This window comes from Hippopotamus amphibius, chromosome 7 (assembly GCF_030028045.1).
Source record: "Hippopotamus amphibius kiboko isolate mHipAmp2 chromosome 7, mHipAmp2.hap2, whole genome shotgun sequence".
Taxonomy (NCBI): domain Eukaryota; kingdom Metazoa; phylum Chordata; class Mammalia; order Artiodactyla; family Hippopotamidae; genus Hippopotamus; species Hippopotamus amphibius.
Genome location: NC_080192.1, coordinates 52,559,862 through 52,584,165, shown reverse-complemented (window position 1 = coordinate 52,584,165; position 24,304 = coordinate 52,559,862). Strand labels below are relative to the sequence as shown.

Genomic DNA, 24,304 nt, shown 5'->3' with positions numbered 1-24,304 from the left:
GCAGGTTATAGTTAATTCAAGTTATTGTAAGGATGGGATTTTTTTCTGTAAATAGGAAATTTTCTTATGTTTCATGGGAGCTTTTATTTGATTTTTTTAAAAATCCTAGGTCCACTGAGAATTCATGAAATTGCTATAGCAGTAGTTAAAGGGCAATTACAATTTTTGCTGTAAGTTAGGATCTCAAGTCAAACCATAAGAAGAAAAATTAAACAGAATTACTCTTGAAAATCCCCAAGTTACCACATTACCAAGAACTGCATCCATGAAAGCTCAAAAGGCAGAAATTAACTTGTGTTTCTCTTTGCTCATAGACTGTTCCCTCGCAGTTCCATGTGTCCAAGGTCTCATTGAAAGACTGAAAGGATGTTGGGGAAAATAAGATTTTCCTTCCCTCCCTTAGACCCTTCCTAATACATATGGACATGTAGTTAATTCTAATAAATGTGTTTATGATGTGACTCCATTATATGTGAAGATAATTGAAACATTTGATTCTGGGTCTCTGGTTTAAATTCTTTCAGTCATGCTGGAATTAAGTATCATTCATTCATTCAACAAACAGCTATTGAATATCTCCTTTATCAAACTGTAGACTCCCCAAGGGCAGATGTTTTTTTTATCAAGGCATCTGCTTTGCCTTATAGTAGTTGCTTAGCTGATGTTCATTGAATTAATAACTAATGAAATACATCCCATGTCTTTTTATGGATTGTGTCCTAGATGTAGAGATGGAGAAGTAAACAGAGATTTGCTGTATAGTGTGTTAGAGGTGTTTTAAATCTATGGGAACATTGTGCAGGAAGTACTTAGTTCTGCCTGGGAGAGTGTAATACAGACTGGTGGAAGAGATGTTTGAGCTAGTTTTGATGGATGGGTAGGAGTTCTCCAGGAAATGAGGGGCATTCCAGGTAAAGGAAAATCTTCTCCAAGGATTCTGTGTTTTTTCTTTTTAGGAATCATTAGCTTAATGTTTTAAATACTTTGAGCAGAGTAACAAGATGAGAATGTAAGGTAATGCTTTCAATAGCTTATAGCTATTGAGTGTGTATTACGTGCCTGACAGTGTAAGTGTACTTTGCACACATTATTTTGTTTGAATCTCACAAGAAACACATGAAGTAAACTCTACTAATACCATTTTTCACATTAGAAAATTGAGGAAAGTTTATTTTGTGGGAGACAACACAGTTAGTGAGACAATGATCATTATGTTTTATGTTCTTAGGTTATTCAAGCAGTCTAGACTTTGCCGACAGTAGGGAGCCATGGAGGATGATGTGGTCAGTTGTGAGGGTGGAAAACCCTGCATGGCGGGAGGCCAATTGAAAAGTCTTCTTGTGTTCTACCGTGGCATATTGGTTCTCACCTTGACCTTGGGGCTGGACATGTTGAGAGATATGAAGGAGAAATGAGAGGTGGAATCAGAAGGACTTGATGACCCTTGGGAGAAAGAAGTGAGTGATCAGGCTCACAAAGGACAAAACAAGATACACAGTGATGTCCTGAAAGAAAATGTCATATATTTTTTGTCTTCTTTTAGACCTTGTGTGTTTTTGTTCTTGTGTGTAATACCCAGCATATATTAGCATGGCGGTGCATGCACATGCTGTATACATGTAGAAGTATGCTTTGAGAGTATGCTCATTTCTTTCTTTATGATGTGTATTATTAAAAAGGTTTGGAGGCAGCTGGTTCAAATGTGTCCAGTAGATCTCCATCCAGAAGTAAGCCAGCTGCTGGGGCAAGAAAGATGGAATAGGTGAGGTGAAAAGATGACTACCTGTACTTTTACTTCTGCGAGTGATCATTTTAAGTTCTTTCTTTTTTAGCCATTTGTCTTTCGAGTTTCAATAATCAGGGTAAAGGTGCTAAAGGGGGAAAGGTGTTCCTTTCCTATGGGAAAGATTCTGTTCTAAGTTGTTAGCATTGGAGAATGTGAGACCTGGACTGGACATCAAGGTTGTCTAATCCAACTTCTTCCCACCCATCCACAATCTCAGACAAGGAGTCATTGGGCTTGTGCTTGAACCCTTTGGGTGGTAGGAAGTTTGGGCAGATGTAATTGGAGGAAAGTTCTTCCTTTTACAAGGTTCAGTTTGCTTCTCCATATGCAACTTCTACACACTGGTCCTTTTCCTTCCTTTATATAGTTACAGGGCCAGTAACACCATACCTGGCGCTTTGCAGTTTATCAAGCACACATATATTCAGTCACACCTGATGCTCACAACTCGTCTATGGAATGGACAGGTATGTGTTTGTTCTGATCAAAGAAGTGAGGCAGTTAAGATTATAGTCCCTTGGAAAAGCATCCTAGTTATTTTCCCCATAAACATTTGTCATGCCTGATTTGCATATTCTGTATAGGAGACATTGAACTACCAGGAGCTGTCTGACCTGCGTTTCAGTTCTGATTCTATCACTTTCTAGTAACAAGACCTTTAGCATATTATGTTGCCTTTCTGAGCTTCAGCTTTCTTGTATGTAAAATAAGGATAATGCTATCCATCTTAGAGCACTGTTGGGAAGATGAAATTAGATGTCTCTTGTAAAGTCATTGTAAAAGCTTGGCTTAGAGTCAGATGTTCAACAGATGTGAATTTACTTGCTTCTCCCATCTAGTTTCAAATAAGTTTTTAAAAACCTATGTACAACATAATGTTTCTCTGTGTTAAATTTATTTCGTATATATGTATATCAGTTCCATTATATCAACTAATGAAGGTTACTCTGTTTTTTTTCCAGTTTTATTGAGATATAGTTGGCGTATAACATTTGTACGTTTAAGGTATGCAACACGATGGTTTGATATATGTATATACTGGGAAATGATCACCACAGTAAGGTTAGCTAACACCCATCATTTCACATAGCTGCAAATTTGTGTGTGTGGTGTGAACATTTAAGATTTATTCTCTTAGCAACTTTTACATATGTAATACAGTATTGTTAACTAGTCACCATGCTGTACATTAGATGCCCAGAACTTATTCATCTTATAAATGGAAATTTGTACCCTTTGACCAATGTCTCCATTTTCTCACCTCCCAGCCCCTGGCAACCACCATTCTATTCTCTGTTTCTGTAAGTTTGGCTTTTTTTTTTTTTTTTGAGTTCACATATACATGAGATCATATGGTATTTGTCTTTCTCTGTCTGACTTATTTCACCTAACATAGTGTCCTTAAGGTTCATCTATATTGTTGCAAATGGCAGAATTGCTTTCTTTTTTTGTGGCCGAGTAATATTCCATTGTGTATATATACACCACATTTTCTTCATCCATTTATCCATCGACTCTTAGGTTGTATCCACGTCTTGACTGTTGTGAATAATACTGCAGTGAACATGGGGGTGTAGATATTTCCTTGAGGCAGGGATTTCATTTCTTTTAGAATTTCTGTTTTTAACTTTTTGAGGAACTGATGGAGGCTACTTTGTTTGTTTTAATGTACTTCGACTATGCTGGGTCTTCGTAGCGGCATGCCAACTCCTCTAGTTGTGGCACGTGGACTCCTCTAGTTGCTGCATGTGGGCTTAGTTGTGGCATGTAGGATCTTAGTTCCCCTAGCAGGGATCGAACCCAGGCCCCCTGCATTGGGAGTGTGGAGTCTTAACCACTGGACCACCAGGGAAGTCCCTGCCTTGGAACTTAATCCTATCATTTGTCTTTTTAGTTATCTCCTAACTAAAAAGACTAATGTTATCTTAATGATTTTTTTTAAAAGTTTATTATTTCAAAATCATGAAAAGATGCATTGTCAGAAAGAAATTTAAGCTATTTTTATTTTGAGAAAAAAGTTAAACGCATTGACACTTTTAAAAACACTTAATTTTATATGACATCGGATGGGTCACGTTACTGCACTGTAGCCATGTGGTACTACATGGGAAGGAATGAGATTAGGTTTTCTTTTTAATTTGAAATTTTTCCTTCATGGAGTCATGTCATAAATGCAGAAATATGTGTTTGGAATTAAGTATTTGAAAAGGAAGGATCAGTTCGTTTCATTGGACACTCTTTTATCCCTTTGTTCTTCTCATGTTCTGTCTTAAGGGAAAAAATGTGATTTTTATTTTCATCCTGAGAAATGTGCCACCATAGAAGTTTTTAATCTTGATAGGCATGAAAGCACTTTGACAACTCCGAGCTAATGTTTAAGTGTATATTTAGCCTGCCAACCTGGAAGCTTTCTGAGTACTGGGATCCGGTTACTGCTACTGTTCACTGTTGCATGTAGCACAGTGCCTGGCACTTAGAATGACTTAAAAAGCTATTTACTGACTGAGTGAAATATTACTCATTGCTATATTTGTTGAAATTTAGTCAATGCAGATTTATTAATACATCCTGGGAGTTTACTGCTGTATCTTTTAGTTCAAAACATACACTTCAGATAAAATATATAAGTTCAGAAAAAAGAATTTTTTTCACAAATATATAGAATTATTATGAGTGCCTTTTCTATTATATAGACAGTGGAAATGTTGGAAATATCGTCATCAATTTTTTAAATTTATTTTATTGAAGTATAGTAGATTTACAATGTGTTAATTTCTGCTGTACAGCAGTAATTCAGTTATACATATACTTTTTTTATATCCTTTTCCATTATGGTTTATCATAGGATATTGAATATAGTTCCCTGTGCTATATAGTAGGACCTTGTTGTTTATCCATTCTATATAGAAGAGTTTGCATCTGCTAATCCCAAACTCCCAATCCATCTCTCCCACCTCCCCCTCCCCCTCGGCAACCACAAGTCTGCTTGTTGCCAGTGTTATTGTTCTTTGGATATCCCTAGAATGCTCCTTCTTGAAGAATGCATATTTCCGTTTGTCCCCTAACACTTTGGTGATGGGAGTGACACCATGGCCACTACCTGAACTTATTCAATCAGGGTGCATAGGAGGTGGCTGTTTTCCAGAATTCTAGTCTCTGCAATCCACCATTAGCCAACAGTGAGCATCTCTGTGCTTTCTTCCTTTCTTTCTTTCTTTTTTTCTTTCTTTCTTTCTTTCTTTCTTTCTTTCTTTCTTTCTTTCTTTCTTTCTTTCTTTCTTTCTTTCTTTCTTTCTTTCTTTTTCTTTCTTTCAAACTCTTTTTATATCTGCTCTTCAAATTTAGTCCAATAGTACATTTCTGCAAAGAAGAAATCTTTCCCCATCTCTTTTTTTTTTTTTCCCCAGTAAGTTCAGCTGTTCAGTCTCTTATCTGTTGTTTCCATTTTCTAGCAACTTCATGGGCTCTTGAGGGATATTAAGCAGAAAAGAATTCAAGGCCAGATACCGTGTGGGTGAGGGTATCTCCAGTTATGACTGACTTTTTTCCAAAAGTTGTAATGAATCGTTTGGGAATGATGTATTATGCATTTCTGTGTATTCTCTCCGTGGTGGAGTTGCTTGTGTTTCTCATTTTTGTTATGGTCATTTCTCCGTGGTAAATGCTTCACTCTTCATTTTATTTTAGTCACTGTTTCTAAATCAGTATATTCCGTGTGCTGAATCACAGTTCTTTTCTTCCACCATTTTGGCATTTAGATACCTCAACATGAATTAAATCTAAGAAAATATCCTAATGTCCTGACTTCTGGCAGGAAATATTTACATTAGGGAACTCCAGTTTTACTGACTTTAACTTGAGTTCTAGGAAAATAAGTGTTTGTCACGTGAGGTTTTCTAAATATTAATGCTGTTTAATACAATTAAATTTCTCAAAAAAAAATATGTTACATGTCACCACAGCTGAGGAATGTTTGCTACACAGGTTGACCATACATAAATAAGATGTAACTTTACTTTTCAGTTGGAAAATGTATTTTTTTAGGATAATATTTGATGCAGCCAAGGGTGTGGCATGATAAACATAATTCCTCACTGGGGAGTGAAAATTGATACCCTCCTTCTGGGGTATGATTGGACCCTGCAATCTCACTTTTAGAAATCTATCCAAAGGAAATAATCAGAGATGAGGATTTGTGCATAAGAAGGCTCATCATAGTTTTGTTTTTAATGAAAATTATGTCACATAAATATCCAAGAGTCAAGAAATAAATCAGTTATGGTTTGCATAATAAGTATTGGAATGTTACGGAAATACTAATATTTTGACTCTGAAAAGTATTTAAAGACAAGGGAAACTATGCAAGATGTATCATTAAGTAAGGGAAAAAAATCTACAGTGAATACAATATGATATACGTACCTCAGAATATTACAATTGTTATTTCTGAGTAAATGGGACAGACAACTTAAAAATCTTTATGTATTTTCCAAATTTGCTACATGTAGAAAATTAATTGATGATTAAATGAATATGTATAAAATACTAGAATGATGCCTGGCCCCATCATATACTCCCAAATATGAGCTTTTACTGTGGCTGTGATATTTACTTTTATAATAAAAAATATTTTTAAGCCCACTCTAATTGTAATTATTTGTGTAGCCACCTATTTAATACCTGTCCTCCATAGACTGTGATCCATTTTCTGTCACATATAGATTCTGCCTCCAGAACATAGCTGTACCCACTGGCATAGAGTAGGTGCTCAATAAATAATTGTATGGACCCTCAAAATTCAGATTTTTTAAGTGTTTTCTCTTATTTCAGTTTCCTAGCAGGAAGGTCACCAGTGTGAAAGCTGTTAAAATGTTAGCTGTTTCCGACTGAGAATTTTTATATTCTTCTGAGTGCTGAAATGTATGTAAACAAGGAAATTGCAGTGTGCTAATAAATAGTATGTTGTTGAACCAGAAATATGTTTATTGGCATATTTTATGTATAAATTGGCACTGAGATTTCTTTAAAATTTTTTCAAAAGTTGTTTTCCAATTTTAGAACACAAAGAACTCAACATTATGACAAAGGTACCTCAGACATCCTTTTAGGCTGGCCCAAAGTTTACAAGTTTAGGCAAGAATAGGCACATTTTTAATAGCCTGGAAGGTATTTTGGTGGGACAATAGGAGTGTGTTTTGTTATACAAAGATCTATGATTCTATAAAAGGACTTAATTGGAATCTGTAGTTGATTACAAGTTTAGAAGTCTCTGTAATATACAAAGTTTCTTAATTGTAAATAGTCACTTCCCAAGGCTTGCTGGTGGCTCTGAAGAAGTAATGAAACTCAGCAAGAATTACCAGCTGCTGTTTATGAAACCAAACGATAGAATTCACTTAATGAAAGTAATGTGCTGACAGCAGTGTTTACTGCTTAAAACATAATAATCATGTTTATTGTATCTCTCTGAGACAGAATGATACCAGAGAAAATTCAGAGTAATGTGCTTTATTTTTTAAAATAAAAATTCCTTTATTTACATGAAACCAACATGAAAAGCTTGAAGAATCCTTTGTTAGAGGAAAACTGGAAAGATTGTAGAATTGGAAAGTAACTATTGTTTTTGGACATATAAGAAATTCAGAAGTATGAACTCAGAAAACAGGCACTTGGGGAAAATCTAATATCATGAACCATAGACCTTGTGAACTTCAAAAAACCTTAAAATCCACTTGACAATGATTTTTGTAATCTCGGAAATGGTGTTGAAGTACCATAGGATAGAAAAGAATAATCAAGAGGCTTAATGCAATCAGAACCTCATAGCCTGTTATGGGAAGTAGCATTTGGCAAAACCTGCTAAGCTACTGTAAATGAATGTTAATCACATTTTATCAGCCTGCTTACACTATCTTTATTACATAATTTGAATATTTATGGCCCTGTAAATATGTTTAACAGTGAAATTACAGTGTTTATGAAACTCAAATTCCAAAAAGCATATAACCCTTTGATTGAGAATTATCTTTAAAATACTACAAAATTCAAGATGTTTTTGCCATTTAGCAGTCGTCTGTATGCTGTGGGACAAGTATTTCTGACTAACATTCTGTGACAAATAATAATGTATATCAAAATTGACTTTGAAGACACGTGATTTGGTTAATTTATCATCTGTTTGAAAATAGATGACCAACTGGAGTATTTTAACTTTTAGGATCGAGTACAATTTATTTTCTCACTGTGGTTTATATCATTTTGGTTGACTGCATCCATATCTGTTTGGAAAGTATTAATGAACCTTTTTTTGTTTTATGAACTAGGCTTTGGAATTGAACAAGTCCACCTAAAGTAGCAGTAATATTGAAAATGAAAATAATGGCTGTAAATGCCTATTTAGTTTTGTAATCTGTACTTATTTGGTGTGTGTGTATGTGTTTTGGGAAAACTTGACCCTCTTGCCACTGCTTTCTTACTTCTTTGCAAATATAAACCCACCCAAAGATATTTTTCCCTTCAGAAGGAATTAAATGCACATTGTTCTTCTGGAAAGTATAATGTAATAGGAAGATGCAGTTCATATTAGAACCAAAAAAGCCTGTAATTAAGATGTGTCTCAGTCATACTTTTTTTCCTGTCTTTTGTTAAAACAGAAACATGGATTCATTTAAGTAAATAAAATTGTTGGTGGGTAAAGCATTTGTTTTCAAAGCTGATAACAAGGTTACAAATATCTTACTTCATTTTGATTGTTTAAAATACTAACAAATTCTCATTTTATAAAATTTGGGTATATCTTGTTGCTTTACATTTTAAGGTGAATTTAGGTTAACTTAGGTTAATTTGCATGTTGCTGTCCTTGCAGGCACTACAGAGAAGTGATTCTGAGGGTGAACTTTGGAGTCGTAAGTTATGCTGAGACCAAACTCTAGGTCAGGCACTTACTTAGTTTAGTCACTGTTGTTCTGATCAGGTTCTGAATCTCGCTGAGCCTAGGTGGCCACACCTTCATGGGGTTGTTGGGAGGATTACCTGAAATCCTCACAAACATGTGGAACGTGCTAAAAATGTGTCTGGAGTCAGTGGCGGTTCTTATACACTGCTATTACCCAGTTGATGATAGAGCCTCTTTATAATGGGGGTCTCTTAAAACCCTTTGCCTTTCCACCATCCTTCTTTGAGAGAATTAGCTACACTCTCCTTTAAAAAGTCAAAGGAAAATACCCAGAATGCAATCAGCTCTTTATGCCTAATAAAAATGTTGGAGGTGTTTTTATATATCAGACCCTTGATCCTAATGCATGACATGAGATGGGGGCTTACATTATTCATTTGTGCTCTGTACTGTTGCCTGTCTTATTGGCAGAGAGCTGGGGTTGACAAATGTTTTCTGTTAAAAAAAATTAAATTTCTGGAGCACTTTTTAGGAGGCATTAGTTTAGGGGGCAGCCAGTTCATGAGAATTCTTTTAAAATACTCTCATCAGTCCCTTTTTGGGGGGGGGGGAGGCTGCATTGGGTCTTTAATTGCAGCACAGGCTCTTCTAGTTGCAGCGCATGGACTTCTCTCTAGTTGTGGCACAAGGGCTCCAGAGTGTGTGGGTTCTGTAGTTGAGGCACATGGACTCAGTAGTTGTGACACACAGGCTTAGTTGCCCTGCAGCATGTGGGATCTTAGTTGCCCGACCAGGGATCAAATCTGCGTCCCCTACATTGGAAGGTGGATTCTTTACCACTGGACCACCAGGGAAGTCCCCGTATCAGTCACTCTTAAATAGAATTAGCCACTAAATAGACAGTGAGTTTCCCCCTTCTTAAAAAGTAGACATCAACCGCAAGTGAACGTTATTTACTTACCTAAATCCTTGTTCAACACAACCCCTCTCCACTGCCAAGGCACATGGTTTAGTTTGAGCTAACTAGAGATTCTCATCAGGGAATAGACCTTGATGGTTTGGCTACAGGTCAGGATGGCCCTCCCTTGGATCATCTCCCTCCACAGCGGGGTCCCAGCAGCCCCAGTGCTGACCCTGAGAGCCTAGACCTCGTGGAGTGTGGATATAGGAATCTCACGTCCTCACTTTCCGCTCCATCCTCTGTGATCTGACAGCACCTCCCATTACTTCTATGAAACCACATATTTTATTATACTGCCCTTATTTTCCCTGACTCCCCCACAGAACTATGGGCTATATAAGGATAGGGGCAGTTTTCTTTTCTTTTTGGCTCCCTGGCTCCTGACACACTCTAGGTGCACCTTGAAAATGTACTGATGTGTGAACGAGTGAGTAGGCGATGCTGTCCAGGCCTCTTCCCAGGCTGACATCCTTTATCTGTATGCTCTTCACTTTGGGAGGGTTCCTCTCAAAAATATAACCAGATTGGGAGGGGCAGGGGAGGAGAAGTGGGTCACTCCAGAGCAACACATAGCTGTCATCACTTCTTCAGTGCCCATAACCCAAAAGAACATGGACTGTGTATTTTGGGAAGTTGTGTTTTTCTTACCCATCATTTTTTGGTGCTGATTGTGTAACAGTGCTTGTAGGAAAGCAGCCAACAGCACTGCTACCTTCAGACCTGTCACAGTGACTTTCTGGAAACTGTCAGGGCCACACTTTACCTTAGTTGAAATTCAATGGCATTGAGCTCTTGAGATTATAGATAGTGATTTTCTGGAGTAGACACAATGGTGTGTGAACATATGACCAGGCTGCAAAATATCAAAGTGCTTGCATGGGATATTACAGATCATTGATGCATTATAGGATCTTTTATGATACATATACAGAATAATATCACTGTAAGATGGGGATGGAAAAAAGGTATCACAGTCATTTGTATGGTAACAATCATTTTTGAGGAAAAAGAACTTAACAAAAATCAATTGATAGCTTACAGTAGTAGATTAGGTTTTTGGCAGTTATGTTTTCTTTGGGGGACCTGTAAAGTTAGTATGTTGACTAAATGCTGTCTTTGGGTGAGGATGCTTGAATTCCCATCTTAGCTCTATGTCCTCGTTCAAGTTACTTAGCCTCTTTGAGCCTCACTTTTCCTTATCTGTAAAATGGGATAATAATAGTATGGACGCATAGATGATTGTGAAGATTAAATGTGACAATTCATGTAAAATGCTCAGTGGTGCCGGTATTTCTTTAGCATTCATTATTATCGTTTAGTGTATATAGATTATGTTGGAGTAGTACCTTTTGAAAAGAAATGACAGTCTTCAATAGCAGTTGTATGTGAAAACTGCTTATATGTGCAGAGTACTAATTTAACATGTTTCTGCCCTTCTTAACTATTTTATATATGTTAATTTATTCCTGTGGAATTCTTATTGAAATAAAAGTTATTTTTAACTTTTTAACACAACATTGAGAGGTGATTTATAGTTTATTAAAATAAATTAATAAAACTCTAGCAAAAATAATAAGCAAACCATGTTAAACAAAGTTCTGCTAATTTAGTGGAATATACATTAGAAAACATCATGAAAACTAGCAATATAGAAGATAAATGAAAAATTAGAATATAGAGTTGTATGTACTGCATGAATATAGTTTATATAATATATAATATAAAATTAAGTAAATTATGCATCTTGAATCGATAATCACTATGTTATAGTTTTGGGATTAAGGATGGCTCTTTTTTCCCTTCACTTTCCAATGCTTATAATGTTACTAAAAGGTATTTGTTTTATTTGTTTTTTTAATTTATTGTTTTTAATTGAGATATAGTTGATGTAAAATATAAGTTACAGGTGTACAACATAGTGACTCACAACTTTTAAAGGTTATATTCCATTTATAGTTATAAAATATTGGCTGTATTCCCTGCGTTTTACAATATATCCTTGTAACTTACTTATTTTATATCGATACATAACAATTTACCTCTCAGTTCCCTACCCCTCTCTTACCCCCGCCACGCTTCCTTCACTCCACTGGAAACCACTAATTTGTTCTCTATATCTATGAGTCTGTTTCCATTAAAAGGTTTTTTGTTGTTGTTGTTGTTTTATAAATTTATTTATTTATTTATTGGCTGTGTTGGGTCTTTGTTGCACACGGGCTTTCTCCAGTTGTGGTGAGCAGGGGCCACCCTTCGTTGCGGTGCACAGGCTCCTGATTGTGGTGGCCTCTCTTGTTGCAGAGCAGAGGCTTTAGGCATGTGGGCTTTGGTTGGTGCAGCACATGGGCTCAATAGTTGTGGCTCACGGGCTCTAGAGCACAGGCTCAATAGTTGTGGCGCATGGGCTCAGCTGCTTCGCGGCATGTGGTATCCTCCTGGGGCAGGGATCGAACCTGTGTCCCCTGCATTGGCAGGTGGATTCTTAACCACTGTGCCACCCAGGAAGTCCCTAAAAGGTTTTTATCATTAAAAAATTTTAAAGACTAAACATCTGTTATGCACTCACAATGACAGACATTAAAAAGTCATATTGAATCTAAGTCTTTTTATTATAGCTAGCAAATTTGGTGAATTTATTTACAGAATGTTTGTTAAAATCAAGTAACTGCTTTGCAAATTAACTAACTTCCTGGATGGCTAAAAGCCAACAGGTTATCTTGGTTTTATTTACTGAGGTACTCAAATATTAATTGCATAGCTACACAGGACCAGGAACAATTCTCTTGAAACTCAGTCCCTGACATTTTGTAGGCATTTCACAGAGGAACTTTTCAAGGCCGGTGGGCAGTCTGCAGCAGAAACTTCTGTGACCTGTTAAAGGGCTGCCCAGAGACCTGAAGCATGTGTGGAGGTATCCAGTTACAGCCCAGGGAAAGTGCAGATCTGGTTCCTCATGCGATGGGAGAGGCATTCTTCCCAGTCAGGGTGACAGGCTGCCACGCTGACATCTGTCTAGCAAGGCATGTGGGTCCACCTGCCAACACCATTATCCTGATTTGGGATCAGGCCCGCAGGGATCTTTCCTATTTGGCCCTGAATGCATTTTCATGAAGTTTTCAAAGCAGAATGAAAGACTCAGCAGGGCAAATGATGGTGGGATTGAACCTCAGTTTGTTAAATTATAGGACTGTTTTTCGGTCACAGATGGACCTGCCCTTTATGCATCCCAGGCTGTTCCCAAATAGAACACATTTTTATAGTAGCAAAGGTAATTTACCAAAGTATGTCTTTTAACCAGAAGTTAGAAGGAAACTTGGTTTTTTTATTGTTGTTCAAAGTGTTCTGTATGGTAGACTCTGACACGTATCTCATTGCAAATGCTCTTGTTCTTATGACCAAACATCTTCCTAAGTTGAAAGCTTTAAAAAGTGTTCTGACTAAAAGTAGATGACATTTTGCATATTCTGAATTGCTGAACATGTATACATGCCTTTAGTACCAGAATACAGCTTGACGCTGACAACCCTACCCAGGGCTTGCTCACCATTCAACAAGACATCCTTCTATTTTGAAATTTCCTTTAAAGGGAAATCCTATCGAATGCGTACAGCAAGAGGTATGGAGAGCATTAGTCACTGAGATTTTTACATGTAGTAGTTGAATATCATTGTTAGGTTTGACTCCTACATTATTCGAGTAGATTTTTTAAAGCAACTAAAGTTTATGGAGGCCAACAAGGAATTTTGACTGTTCTCTTACTACTAGGCCCTGTAGAGCCATTGACAAGAAGAGAAGCACTTTGCTATTTCAAGTGTCCCTGGTGGCTGAACTGGTCGTGGATAACGTATCGTAAGGGAATAGTGGCCTGGCTTGCCCGATTCAATTTTGCTGCACGTATAATAGTGAGAATAATTTAAAATATCTCTTTCCAAAAAAAAAAAAACTTTTCTAGAATGTATAATAATGAGAATGATTTAAAATATCTCTTTTCACCAATACCTGTGTAAACTTTATATCACGTTGCAGTTAGGCAAAAGTATAACCACTATGTAAATGAGGTTTCCGTGAGAGTTTTTTGTTTGCTTTTCTTGACTCAGTGTAAATAATTCAGTAATACACCAGAAGAAAAAGATGCAAAATGACTTAAAGCCCTGTGTGTCAGAATTTTGACCAGTGGGGTCACGTGGTGGCTCAGTGACCCCTGCTTCCCCCTCACCAGAAGGGAGCGAACTTCCATATTCTGCATGGGGATGTCCGTAACCACTAGAAGGAGAAGAACAAGAGCCCCTTGTTGGAAAGCCAGCTTGTGCTTGTGGACAGTGGGAGTGTGGAGGACAGGGGTTATCCATGCTTTCTGGAGGAAGGAGAGGAAGAGGAAATCCTCTTGCCATAAATGCCCTCTTTGGATCCATTGAAAACTTCGGGTTTGGCAATGGAGGAAGCAAAAGGCTTGGCATCCAAGGAGAGAACCTGAGAGGAAGGGTGCGAGACCTTCCTGTCTCAAAAGGAGTAGCAGCCGATGCCCAGGGATGGGAGCACGTGTGCCACCTGCCTCGTCCGATGCACGAGGATCCACTTCAGAAGCTCGGGTTTAATCGCTGTGGAGTTGTCTCAGGTCTGTAGCCTCCTGTCTTGAGATGAGGTTCTCCCACACCCTCACCCGGTGATCAGGAGCTTTCAGTTCAAGGAACAGGGTCTCTTTGAGAAGAAAAAAGGGTTCTTTCTAGTCTTTCTTCAAGGTGTTTGAATGGCTTTTTAAGGTTTCCAGCTCTTTATGCAGACAGCTCATCTTGTTATCTGCTCCAGAGCTTTCTTCCTCTTGCTTTATTTCATGATCTGTCTCGAAGGTAATAGCCTGAAAAGTTCTGTTTGTTCTTTTTTTTTAATTTATTTATTTTTGACTGCATTGGGTCTTCGTTGCTGTGCACAGGCTTTTCTCTAGTTGCGGCGAGTGAGGGCTCCTCTTCATTGCGGTGCACGGGCTTCTCACTGCTGTGGCTCCTCTTGTTACAGAGCATGGGCTTTAGGCACGTGGACTTCAGCAGTTGTGGCTCGTGGACTCTAGAGCGCAGGCTCAGTAGTTGTGGCGCATGGGCTTAGTCGCTCCGCGGAATGTGGGATCTTCCCAGACCAGGGCTCGAACCCATGTCCCCTACATTGGCAGGTGGATTCTTAACCACTGCACCACCAGGGAAGCCCCTTCCATTTGTTCTTGACAGGTTCACCCCTTTCCTTTCCCCTCTCCTGAAGATTTCAAACTGCACTTTCATTTGAGGCTCACACCATCTGAAGATGTTTAAGATGATCTGTCAGGTCTGCTTTGTGTCTTCTTTTTTTAGAAATGTTGTTGTAAATTTGATTTTTCTCTGGATTCCAGGTGTTGAAATGTACACTTAACTTTGCAACATGGCTCCTGTTGCATGGTTGCTAGCGTCATCTCTGTCTCCCGTTTCCAAGCTATCCCCGATCTTGTCTTCTCCAGAGGCAGCTGCCAGGCCTTTAACCTTTCACACACATTCCTCTAGCCTTGATCTGAATTTCCACAAGGACTCTAGAGCCCTGGGTGGAGATCCTGAGTTTTTCATTTGTTGCTCTGAATAGTGTTGAGTTTGTGGTAGCTTTTTCCATGTGTCCTTGTGGATTTAGTTTCTGTTTATAGAGACTGGCCCTTGCACTATCAGACATTGACTCATCTTGTTTGGAACATGGAGATTTTTCTGTTCCAAGTTGGTTTGCTATAAAGCACAAGATGGACCAGATCACAGGGTTACCATGTCCATGGCATTGGTCACTTCTGGGCTTTCATCTTCTTCCCTCACAGGGTAGAACCATGGTGAACACAGGGCAAGGTAATGCCTGGAACCAAGCCTGCACCTGGCAGCTGGGATGAACCATGAATGGAGAAGGCCAATAGGGGTGCAGGAGTGGTCCAAGATAAACACACCCTCAGTTCTCCCCACTGCTCCTTCACATTTTTCTAGAACTAGTGCTGAGCTTTTAATGGCATGTTTCTTTTCTCTGTATAGAAAGGCTTTTTTTTTTTTTCACTGACTGAAATATTCTGCCTAAAACGAAGAGAGCGGGCAACTTACAACTATCCAGGCACATGTCACTCTCTTCCATTTTTACACCGTAAGGACGAGACTGGTCCCACATTCTTAGGTAATCCTGCAGCATCTCACATTTTGGCCAAAAGTACAGCTCATGACAGGGTGAAGCCCCTCCATGGTACCCCAACCTGCCACCCAGTCCCCTGCAGTCCTCATGGGCAGCTGGGCCACGGCCAGCCCTGGCGAACACCAGGCAGGGTTCTGCTTGCAACCAAGCTTGTACCTGGCACCTGGGATGGACCATGATTGGAGAGGGCCAGTGGGGGCTGCAGGACTGGGCCAAGAAAAACACACCCTCAACTCTGCCCACAGTGGCCCTCCCGACCTCCCCCCATCCTCCACACTGCCATGCCCTCTACCTTGAAAGCCCTTCCCCTCTCTGTGTGCATGGGAACAGCATCCCTCTTATAACCTCCTAATGTCTGCGATCTGAGTGCTTAGGGCAGAGCCAGGCTCCAAGTGGATGCTCAGTGCCCCACGCGTATTTGTGGAAGGAATGAAGGAGTGAGGGAGGGAGGGAATGACAGAGGCACGTTTGCCAGCCCTGAAGATTCACACATAATACCCTGCTGACTCAGCTGCAGGCTCCTGCAGGAGAGCTTTAAACTCCTTTCAGAATCCCAAACTAGAAAGTAGAGAGTAGAGGAGGTGGTGGCAGTTGTGGCCTGGGCTCCTGATCCCCTCCCCAGCCCTCCTCTCAAGTAAGTTTTCAAGCAGCCTATCGTGTGTGTATTGCCCAGTCAAATAAAGAGACACGCAGCAGCTGGGGCTCCTGTTGGGAAATGCAGTGCCGTGCAGCTTGAGAGATTTGCTGTGTAAAAACAATGGAATGCAGTCCAAGAGCTTGTGCTATAAAGAAAATAACAACGGCCTCAGAGTTTTCTGGTTTTGTTTTTTGAAGACTTTTGTTTTTTGGGAGTGAGTGGGTAGTGTGGAAAGAGCACAGCTAACATCCAGACTGCCTTTTCCCTCCAGAGAACCTGAAGCCTCGTGGGTGTCCTGCCTGTGTCATACCAAATAGTTGTATCTTAGCCCAAACATCTAACTTGTGCTTCACACACCAGTAGGCCCGGAATACATATTCGTTGAATGAACTAATATGGTAAATACTAAATACTACTTAGTTACATGTCACTGAAATAAAAGGTACAAGAATGTCTGATGATTACTATGCATTTACCATGAGCTAATCTTTTATTTGCTGTATCTGGTCTTTCATTGGTATTTCTTCCTAACTGGCCTGTAGTTTCCCTCCCTTCTGTCTCATTTACAAAGGGTTGCAGGTTCACATTTAATAGGTTTCTTGACTTTGCAGGTACTTCTGGAGTTCTCCAGGCCCTGATACCTGACACCTGCCTCAGAGGAGAGCAAGAATAACAATGTTAATCTTAGATCACCCCTCTCCTCCCCAACCCCAAGAGGCCGGTGCTCTTTTTACCAGAAAGTAGAATGGCTTGTTTTCGAGAGCCACACTTACACTGTAGAAACAGATGTTGACAGAGGCCAAAGGGCAGGGGAGATTAAGCTGGCAGAAAGGCTGTGAGTGGAGGGCGTAAGGGAGTGTTTCTGAAGTGTGTGTTTTCCCTCCTTCATGCCACTTGCTGCAGTGGCTACTAGCACAAGTTTGAATTTTGGTTCCACAGTAGAAAAAATAATCCACGTTAATGCAAAAGGTTGCATTTTCTGATTGTGGGAAGTTTTAAGAGTGGCTGAATGTTGAAATTGGAACTCTTTAGAGCATTGTATGGTGAAGCTGGGGGTGTGGCCTCTGCCCTCGCACCCTGTCACTGACATCGCGCCTCTGTGATGCTCAGCTGCGCCAAGGATGAGGCAGGAGAGCGAACCAGACCTAAGTTACACCACCTGCGCTCCTGCATGGCTCTCTGCTCCGCCCCTTCACCCGTCCTCTTCTACTGGGCCCTGTGGAAAACTGGTTGCAATTGCACTGTAAGTAAGTGCTCTAGCCTCGCGACCCTCTTAGGCTGTTCCTCTAAAACGTTCTGCTCCTACCACCTCCTTTTATCTCCAAGGATAACGCATCCTCCATGTTAACCTCCGTGGCCTTCTCTAGAGGAAGCCCTGCACTATCCCAGACTGGAAAGTGGGAAAGGCCCTGCTTGGCTCCACACTGCTGATTCCAGACTCCCTCTTTTCATTCTTGGTACAGAAGCCCCACCTTTTCCCCCGTGGTCAGGCCACCTGCTGAACCCTGCACTTCCTTGTTCGTTGGGACTCTCCTATACTTGGTCCTGGGCCACTCCTGCACAGTCATGGAGGCCTTCAACACCTCTCTAGACGTCCTCACTGCCCAAGTCCAGGGGTCTTCACCTCCATACCTGAGTCCTTGTTACCAGAGGAACCGCCTCTGCTGACAGATACGTGCTCTCTTGCTGCCCACCCCCATCCTTCTGGTGCTCTTGCTTGCTGGCTCCAGCACACCATTTTGTAGCAGATGGACCCACCCAGCCACCTGACTCCTCACTGTTCTTTCTGCCATCTCCACACTGTGTGGTCTTCATCTCACCCCTTCCTCTGGAGGTTGACTTTGACCCCCGTCAAAACTAACTACTCCCTTCTCTGAACCCCTTCTGTGTCTGGCCCACGGTTCCCATACTCCGTGCGAGAGCTTACAGCTGGGTGGGATTACGCTCCTTCCAGTGATCGTTGGATTCCTAGCACCTGGTACACCTCTTCCCCTAGAGCAGGTGTGGAGGGAGTGCTGTTGAGCTGGTTGAAGCTGTTGATGCGTTGTTCACATCTGAAGCATGTAGTATATTCAGGAGAAAACATTGGCAAAAGAGACACATATGCCCCCCTCCTACAAAAAAGTATTGTATAGCTATGAACATGGTAGGGGGAAAAAAGTATTCCAGAAATTCTCTTACAGACTTTCTTTTCCAGAATTTAGTCTCGTAACTTAAAACTGAAAACCAAAAACCCAACTATTATCAAAGTGGTATATGCACACAATTAAAAAAATGAAATATAACAAACTTAGAATGAAAATCAACCATCCTCTTCTCACCTCCAGTCTTGAACTACAGCGTCAACCATTTTTAAATGTTCGGTTTCTGGTTTATCTGGTGATTACTGCCATATGTCTAAATCCTATGGTTTAATCTCAAATTGGGCTAGTGGAAAACAGCCCCTAAAAATAGTGAAGTCCTAGACCATGTAACACTGAATTATTGTTCACACTGAATCATTATTACCAGTTTCATTATGGAAATTACTGAAAAATATTCTAGACAAATGTCTTTAAGTCATGATGCTATGGAATCAAAATGTTTACCTCTCACTTTTCTCTGTTTAGTGTTAGGAATGGAATGTTTTTTGATATTTTGGGGTATATTTTGTGTAGTTTTTGTATATTTTAATAGAATAAAAGTGGTGTTTTCCTGACCTTTTTTCTTTTCCGTGTTTTTTTGCCTCTTGTGGCTGTTTGCTGTTTTTATCCCCTGGGGACACAGTATGGAACGTTTATAGCACCTGATTTACAAAACCTTGATAAGGGCTTTGTGTAGCTTTTTAAAGCTACAGCTTACTCTGTCTTTGAATGCTATCTCTGAAGGTGGGCTTAGAGAAAGGCTGTTTCTACCTCAAAGCCTGTGAGTGTTACAGGAAATATTACCAGGAGAGGAATACTTTTTGAAAAAAGGCATACTGTAGATGCCTCATTTCAAAGTGCAAAATGGCTGCCTATGGTTGAAAATAAGTTGGTAGATAGAGTCTTTGGCACATTTAATTAAAAGTACTGTGCTACAAGAAATTGTAGCAATTATATATTATTAACCTAAGTGGTGCCAAGGCTTTGAAGTTGTTTACTCTGGGCCATTATTTCCCTTGATTGCATGCCATCTGAGATTAAGCTTGGCTGTTCAGTTATGTAGGCATTTACAAGAAGAGCAACATAGTAACCTCAGGTACAAAATTAGGATCTTTGGAGCCCTGTGCTGTACATCCAAGCTATTGCTAAAGAATCCAATCTTTTACCGCTGTAGTTATCTCGACTGTGATTATTCTGCCTTCCTGGCCCATTCCCCAGTCAGACTTTGTTTAGTTTATTGGAAAATGCATGTTGTATATGTCAACTAAAAACAGGGTGTCATTTGGGGGCTTAAATGGAGGAGGCTTTTATTTCAAGCTGAATTGAACGAATAAGGAAATTGAAGACCTGAGAAGAACAGTGCTGAGCCCATTATCATAAGAAGATGAGGCTTTGCAAATGTAGGACTTACAAGTTATTGTATATACGGTAGGCAGCAGCAGGGAGAGGGGGCATCTCTGGCTGAAAAGAGATCAAAATGTACTTTCATGCATTAATAACTCTGCAAGGTAGCAAAGGGGTTTCCGTGAAAAGAATACAATTAGGTTCTACATCTGATTTTATCACTTTAAGCTGTCTACTCAGCTACAGTTGTTAAATAGAACAGGTTTACTGAGTGCCCATGGCATGTGTGACAGTAAGAATTTGACAGCTGAAAATGACTAGGAATCAATGGGCCAACCTGCTCATTCTGCAGAAGAGAAAACTGAAACTGGAGAGGCCAGGTGACTTGCCTAAAGTCCCTTGCTAAGTGACCTGGGACAAATCCCCATGTAAGTCTGCTACATTTAATTTTTTATTAGCATTTTAATATTCATTAGAACTTTGTTACTGAAGCTACATTTGATAGTATTAGAGTTCTTTGCGCACCAGGAAACAAAAGTCTTCATTTGTTTACTGAAGAAAACATTTATTGAACAATTACTGTGTTCAGAGCACTCTTGCTTTTTAAGGTACGGCTTGTGAGCATAACATGAAAGTTAGTGTCCAAACCAAGACTAGAGCCTTTCTCTGGCTCCTTCTGATCACTTGCTTGTCCTGTATGGGAAGTATCGAGCCGCCATGAAAACGTGTTTCATGGTCACACACAGGAGTAAGTGTGGTTAAAAAGATTTATGGAACTTTTAGCCCTCTGTTGTCCAGTACAGTAATGGAAGGGGAAATTCTGTTTATTTCCTCTGTTCTACACTCCACTGTCTGTACTTCTGGTCACCAAATGTTTGGAGATTTTTGCTGCACTAAGCAATTCTCAGACGCCAGCTAGGTGTCCTCCGGTTTAACTCGATTCTGACAGTCCCTACAGATAGCCTCCGATCCCACAGGTGAAGGGCTCAGACTGCCCCCATCCCATTTCAGATGCCAATTCCAAGTCACTGGGGCTCAGACCAGCCAGCAGTAAATTGGAGGTCCCGTTGAACCCCCTCCTCAGGGTTAACCATTTGCTAGAATAGCTCACAGAACTCTGGAAGACCGTTTGCTAGATGACTGCTTTATTCTAAAAGGATACGACTCAGGAGCAGCCAGTGGAGGAGAGGCAGAGGGCAAGGCGAGGGGGTAGGAGTGTGGCGTTTCCCAGCCTCCTCCAGGTGTGTCACCCTCCCAGCACCTTCGTGTCTTCACCAACCTGAACGTTCTCCGAACCCCTTCCTTTTGGGTTTCTACGGAGGCTTCATTACATAGGCGTGATTGATTAAATCATTGGCTTTTTTAAAAAAAAAGTTCATAATATCCTTTGATTCTTTAACTTATAAACAACATTTAATGTGTCCTTCAAAAGTTAATTATAGTTGGCAACAGCTTTTCTCAGATGCTTCTCTAAGGTCCAAAAGACGGGGAAAATTTAGCCCTTGTTGTAAAACAAACACAGAAGGGGAGAAGGAGATGACCTTAACTGCTGATAACATTCCTCTGTTAGATTGTTGTATAAAACGTCCAGATGCCAATGAGTGTTCAACCTCTCTCCCTCTCCCCTCGCCCCCTCCTTAGAGGTGAGAAGGGGAGTGGGATTGAAAGTTCCAACCCTCTTATCACAGAGTTGGTTCCCCTGCTACCAGTCCCCACCGTGGGAGCATTCCAAAAGTCACCTCATTAACATAAACTTAGGTGTGGTTGAAAGGGGCTTATGAATAACAGAAGACATTCCTTTCTCTTTACTACTCTTATCACTTAACAAAATTCCAAGGGTTTTAGGAGCTACTTGTTGGGAACCCTGCACAAGGAACAAATTACATATTTTTATAAATGACAGTATCACAAGTAGCAACTAATCAGTATTTAAATTTAAATGTGTAGGGGTCTTGGAGTCTCCTATTTACAGGCGGTCCGTCAGAAGCCCAGGTGATACCCTAGATTTGCAAATGGCATCTGAAGTGGGGGCAGTCTTCTAGGTTAAGGAACCTGTGGGATCTGTTGCTGTCTCTAGGTAGATAGTTGACTAAATTTAAATAAAAATTATTTTAAAATAAGTATACTTAAAAATTCAGTTTCTCAGTCACACAAGCACATTTGGATACGAATTGGACAGCATAGATATAGGATATTCCCATCATCATAGAAAGGTCTTTTGATACTTTTCTATCCCTTTCTATGCCAGAGTCACTTACTGTGAATCTAGATCTGAAATCCGGAGATCTGAACTCGAACTCCATATTCACCATTCACCCTTTATATAAGCTGTAAGGTCTCAGACAAGTCTTTTAGCCTGAACAGAGCTCTGGTTTCATTTTGTGTAAAATGAGGTTACATATCCTACAGTGTCTGTGAATTGCTTCACATTGTACCTAAAGAGCTCATACAGAGGTAGAAAGAAGTTGTTAACTTGGGGCTGTTCACTTGGTTACTACTGAAGAATATCTGCAGTTGAAGATGTTTCCTCTCTGCTTGCTTCATGAGGAATTGAAGGTATGTATGGTGTCTCAGATTCATCTGTGGGTGAATTCTGACCCTGCAACAGCAGGTGACTGTATCCTTTTTTCCTGAGTCTACTAAAAGGCGTTGCCTTCTGCCAGACTTCTTCCTCAGGTCCGTTCTTCACCAGACCCTGTTTTTAAAATAAGGGTCAGTGTTGTGTAATGTTTAAGACCACAAGCTCCGGATACAGTTGGTTTGCTGGACCAACTCTGCCACATACCGTGTGACCTGGGCAAGTCTGACCTTGTTTTCTCATCAATAAATGGGAATACTAATAGGATGTAGGCCATAGAGTTGCTGTGGAAGTTAAATGTTATAGGTAATTAGCCCAGTGCCTAGAACTTAGTGCTCAATAATTTGTTCTTGTTAATAGCAGGATGATGACATTGAGAATTTAGTGTAGAAAGTATATTGCAGGACATTCTGGTTGAATTATCTGGTGGGAGTACGAGGTCTAAGTACAGATCTTAAACACTAGAGGAGAGAAGTTGTGACATGAAAAGTTTTGAAGTTTTCTCACTATACCTGTAGTTGATCAACTCAGGGGAGCAGCCTTCCGGTGTCTTTTTCATGTCCCCTGTTCTTCTATACGGAGTCTCCAATGCAAATAAATGTCTAGGAGCAGCAGGCAGGTAATGTCCATGCGTGAAGCAGACTGTGAGTTAGAAGAGACTGTAGAGAGAGCAAGAATAAAGATGCAGATGTAGAGAGCAGACTTGAGGACACGGGGTGGGGAGGGGGCAAAGGGGAAGCCAGGACGATGTGAGAGAGTAGCATTGACATATATACACTGCCAAATGTAAAACAGATAGCTAATGGGAAGTTGCTGCATAACATAGGGAGATAAACTCAATGATGGGTGATGCCTTGGAGGGCCGGGATGGGGAGGGTGGGGGGGAGTCACGGGAGGAAGGGGATATGGGGATATATGTATAAATACAGCTGATTCACTTTGGTGTGCCTCAAAAGCTGGCACAACAGTGTAAAACAATTATATTCCAATAAAGAACTTTTAAAAAAAAAAGAGAGACCGTAGAGAATGAAAAGAACTTTATCAAACTGAAGAATGTGTTGTGCTCTGTCTAAAGGGTCTCAATCCACTGCTAAGCTTCAGCCAGTATCACCATGGGGGAGTGGAATATTGGTAAACCTAGATGTTTATGTGAAGTCTCCAAGTTTCCATTATTGGCTTAAGTTTTATTTACGACTTTATACATACTAGATGGAATACGTCCATGGGTAGGAATTGGCCAGTGGGCCACCATGTTATGACCTTTTCAAAAGAGCAACATTTTCTAACATCTTCCCAAGAATGCTAAGTCTGTTGAGTTGTTAAATTTGGAATGACTACTTGAAAAGAAGATTCTGTAATTAAATAACTTTGGGGAACCTTGGTTCCAGGACCAAAAATGTTCAGAAAATACTTCACACTGGATTTGATCCGAGAATCCTGTTCCCCGTGAACTGTGTGAACCTCTCCATGTAACCATACAATGTGGGTGGCAGTATTCTGGGGAACGGTGGTAAGGGTGGACCAAACTGGTGGGCCTCTCTTTAGGCAATAGATGTAAACAGAATCTTAATTAACACTGATGAAGAGATTATCACGTTACTAATTAACTTTTGTAATGTAAATGGAATCCTTGAATTGGGTCAGATTTTCTGTTTTTAAATAAAAGATCTCATCACCCTAAAGCCTAGTCCTAGAACACATGTGCTGTTTTGATGTGTTTTCTGTAGGAATAAAAGTGAGAAGTTTACTTTTGTTTGGGAATTAGGCTCTAATGTGCTCCATAACGATTTGTGCAGCCAAATTTGG

At 40.1% G+C, this 24,304-nt stretch overlaps 1 protein-coding gene across 6 annotated transcripts in view; it reads left to right on the top strand.

Annotated features, from left to right (window-relative positions):
* The window catches only part of SRGAP1 (SLIT-ROBO Rho GTPase activating protein 1), a 264,983-nt gene that overhangs the window by 23,066 nt on the left and 217,613 nt on the right, over nt 1-24,304 (top strand). The window contains exons 1-2 of one of the 6 annotated variants that reach the window (XM_057741461.1): nt 1,687-1,762; nt 2,160-2,253. The exons of the other annotated variants lie outside the window; for them this stretch is intronic. Coding sequence (XP_057597444.1) covers nt 2,241-2,253 — 13 coding nt within the window. The 5' untranslated portion in view covers nt 1,687-1,762; nt 2,160-2,240. Of the gene's footprint in view, nt 1-1,686; nt 1,763-2,159; nt 2,254-24,304 lie in introns of those variants that run through there. 6 annotated transcript variants of the gene reach the window in all.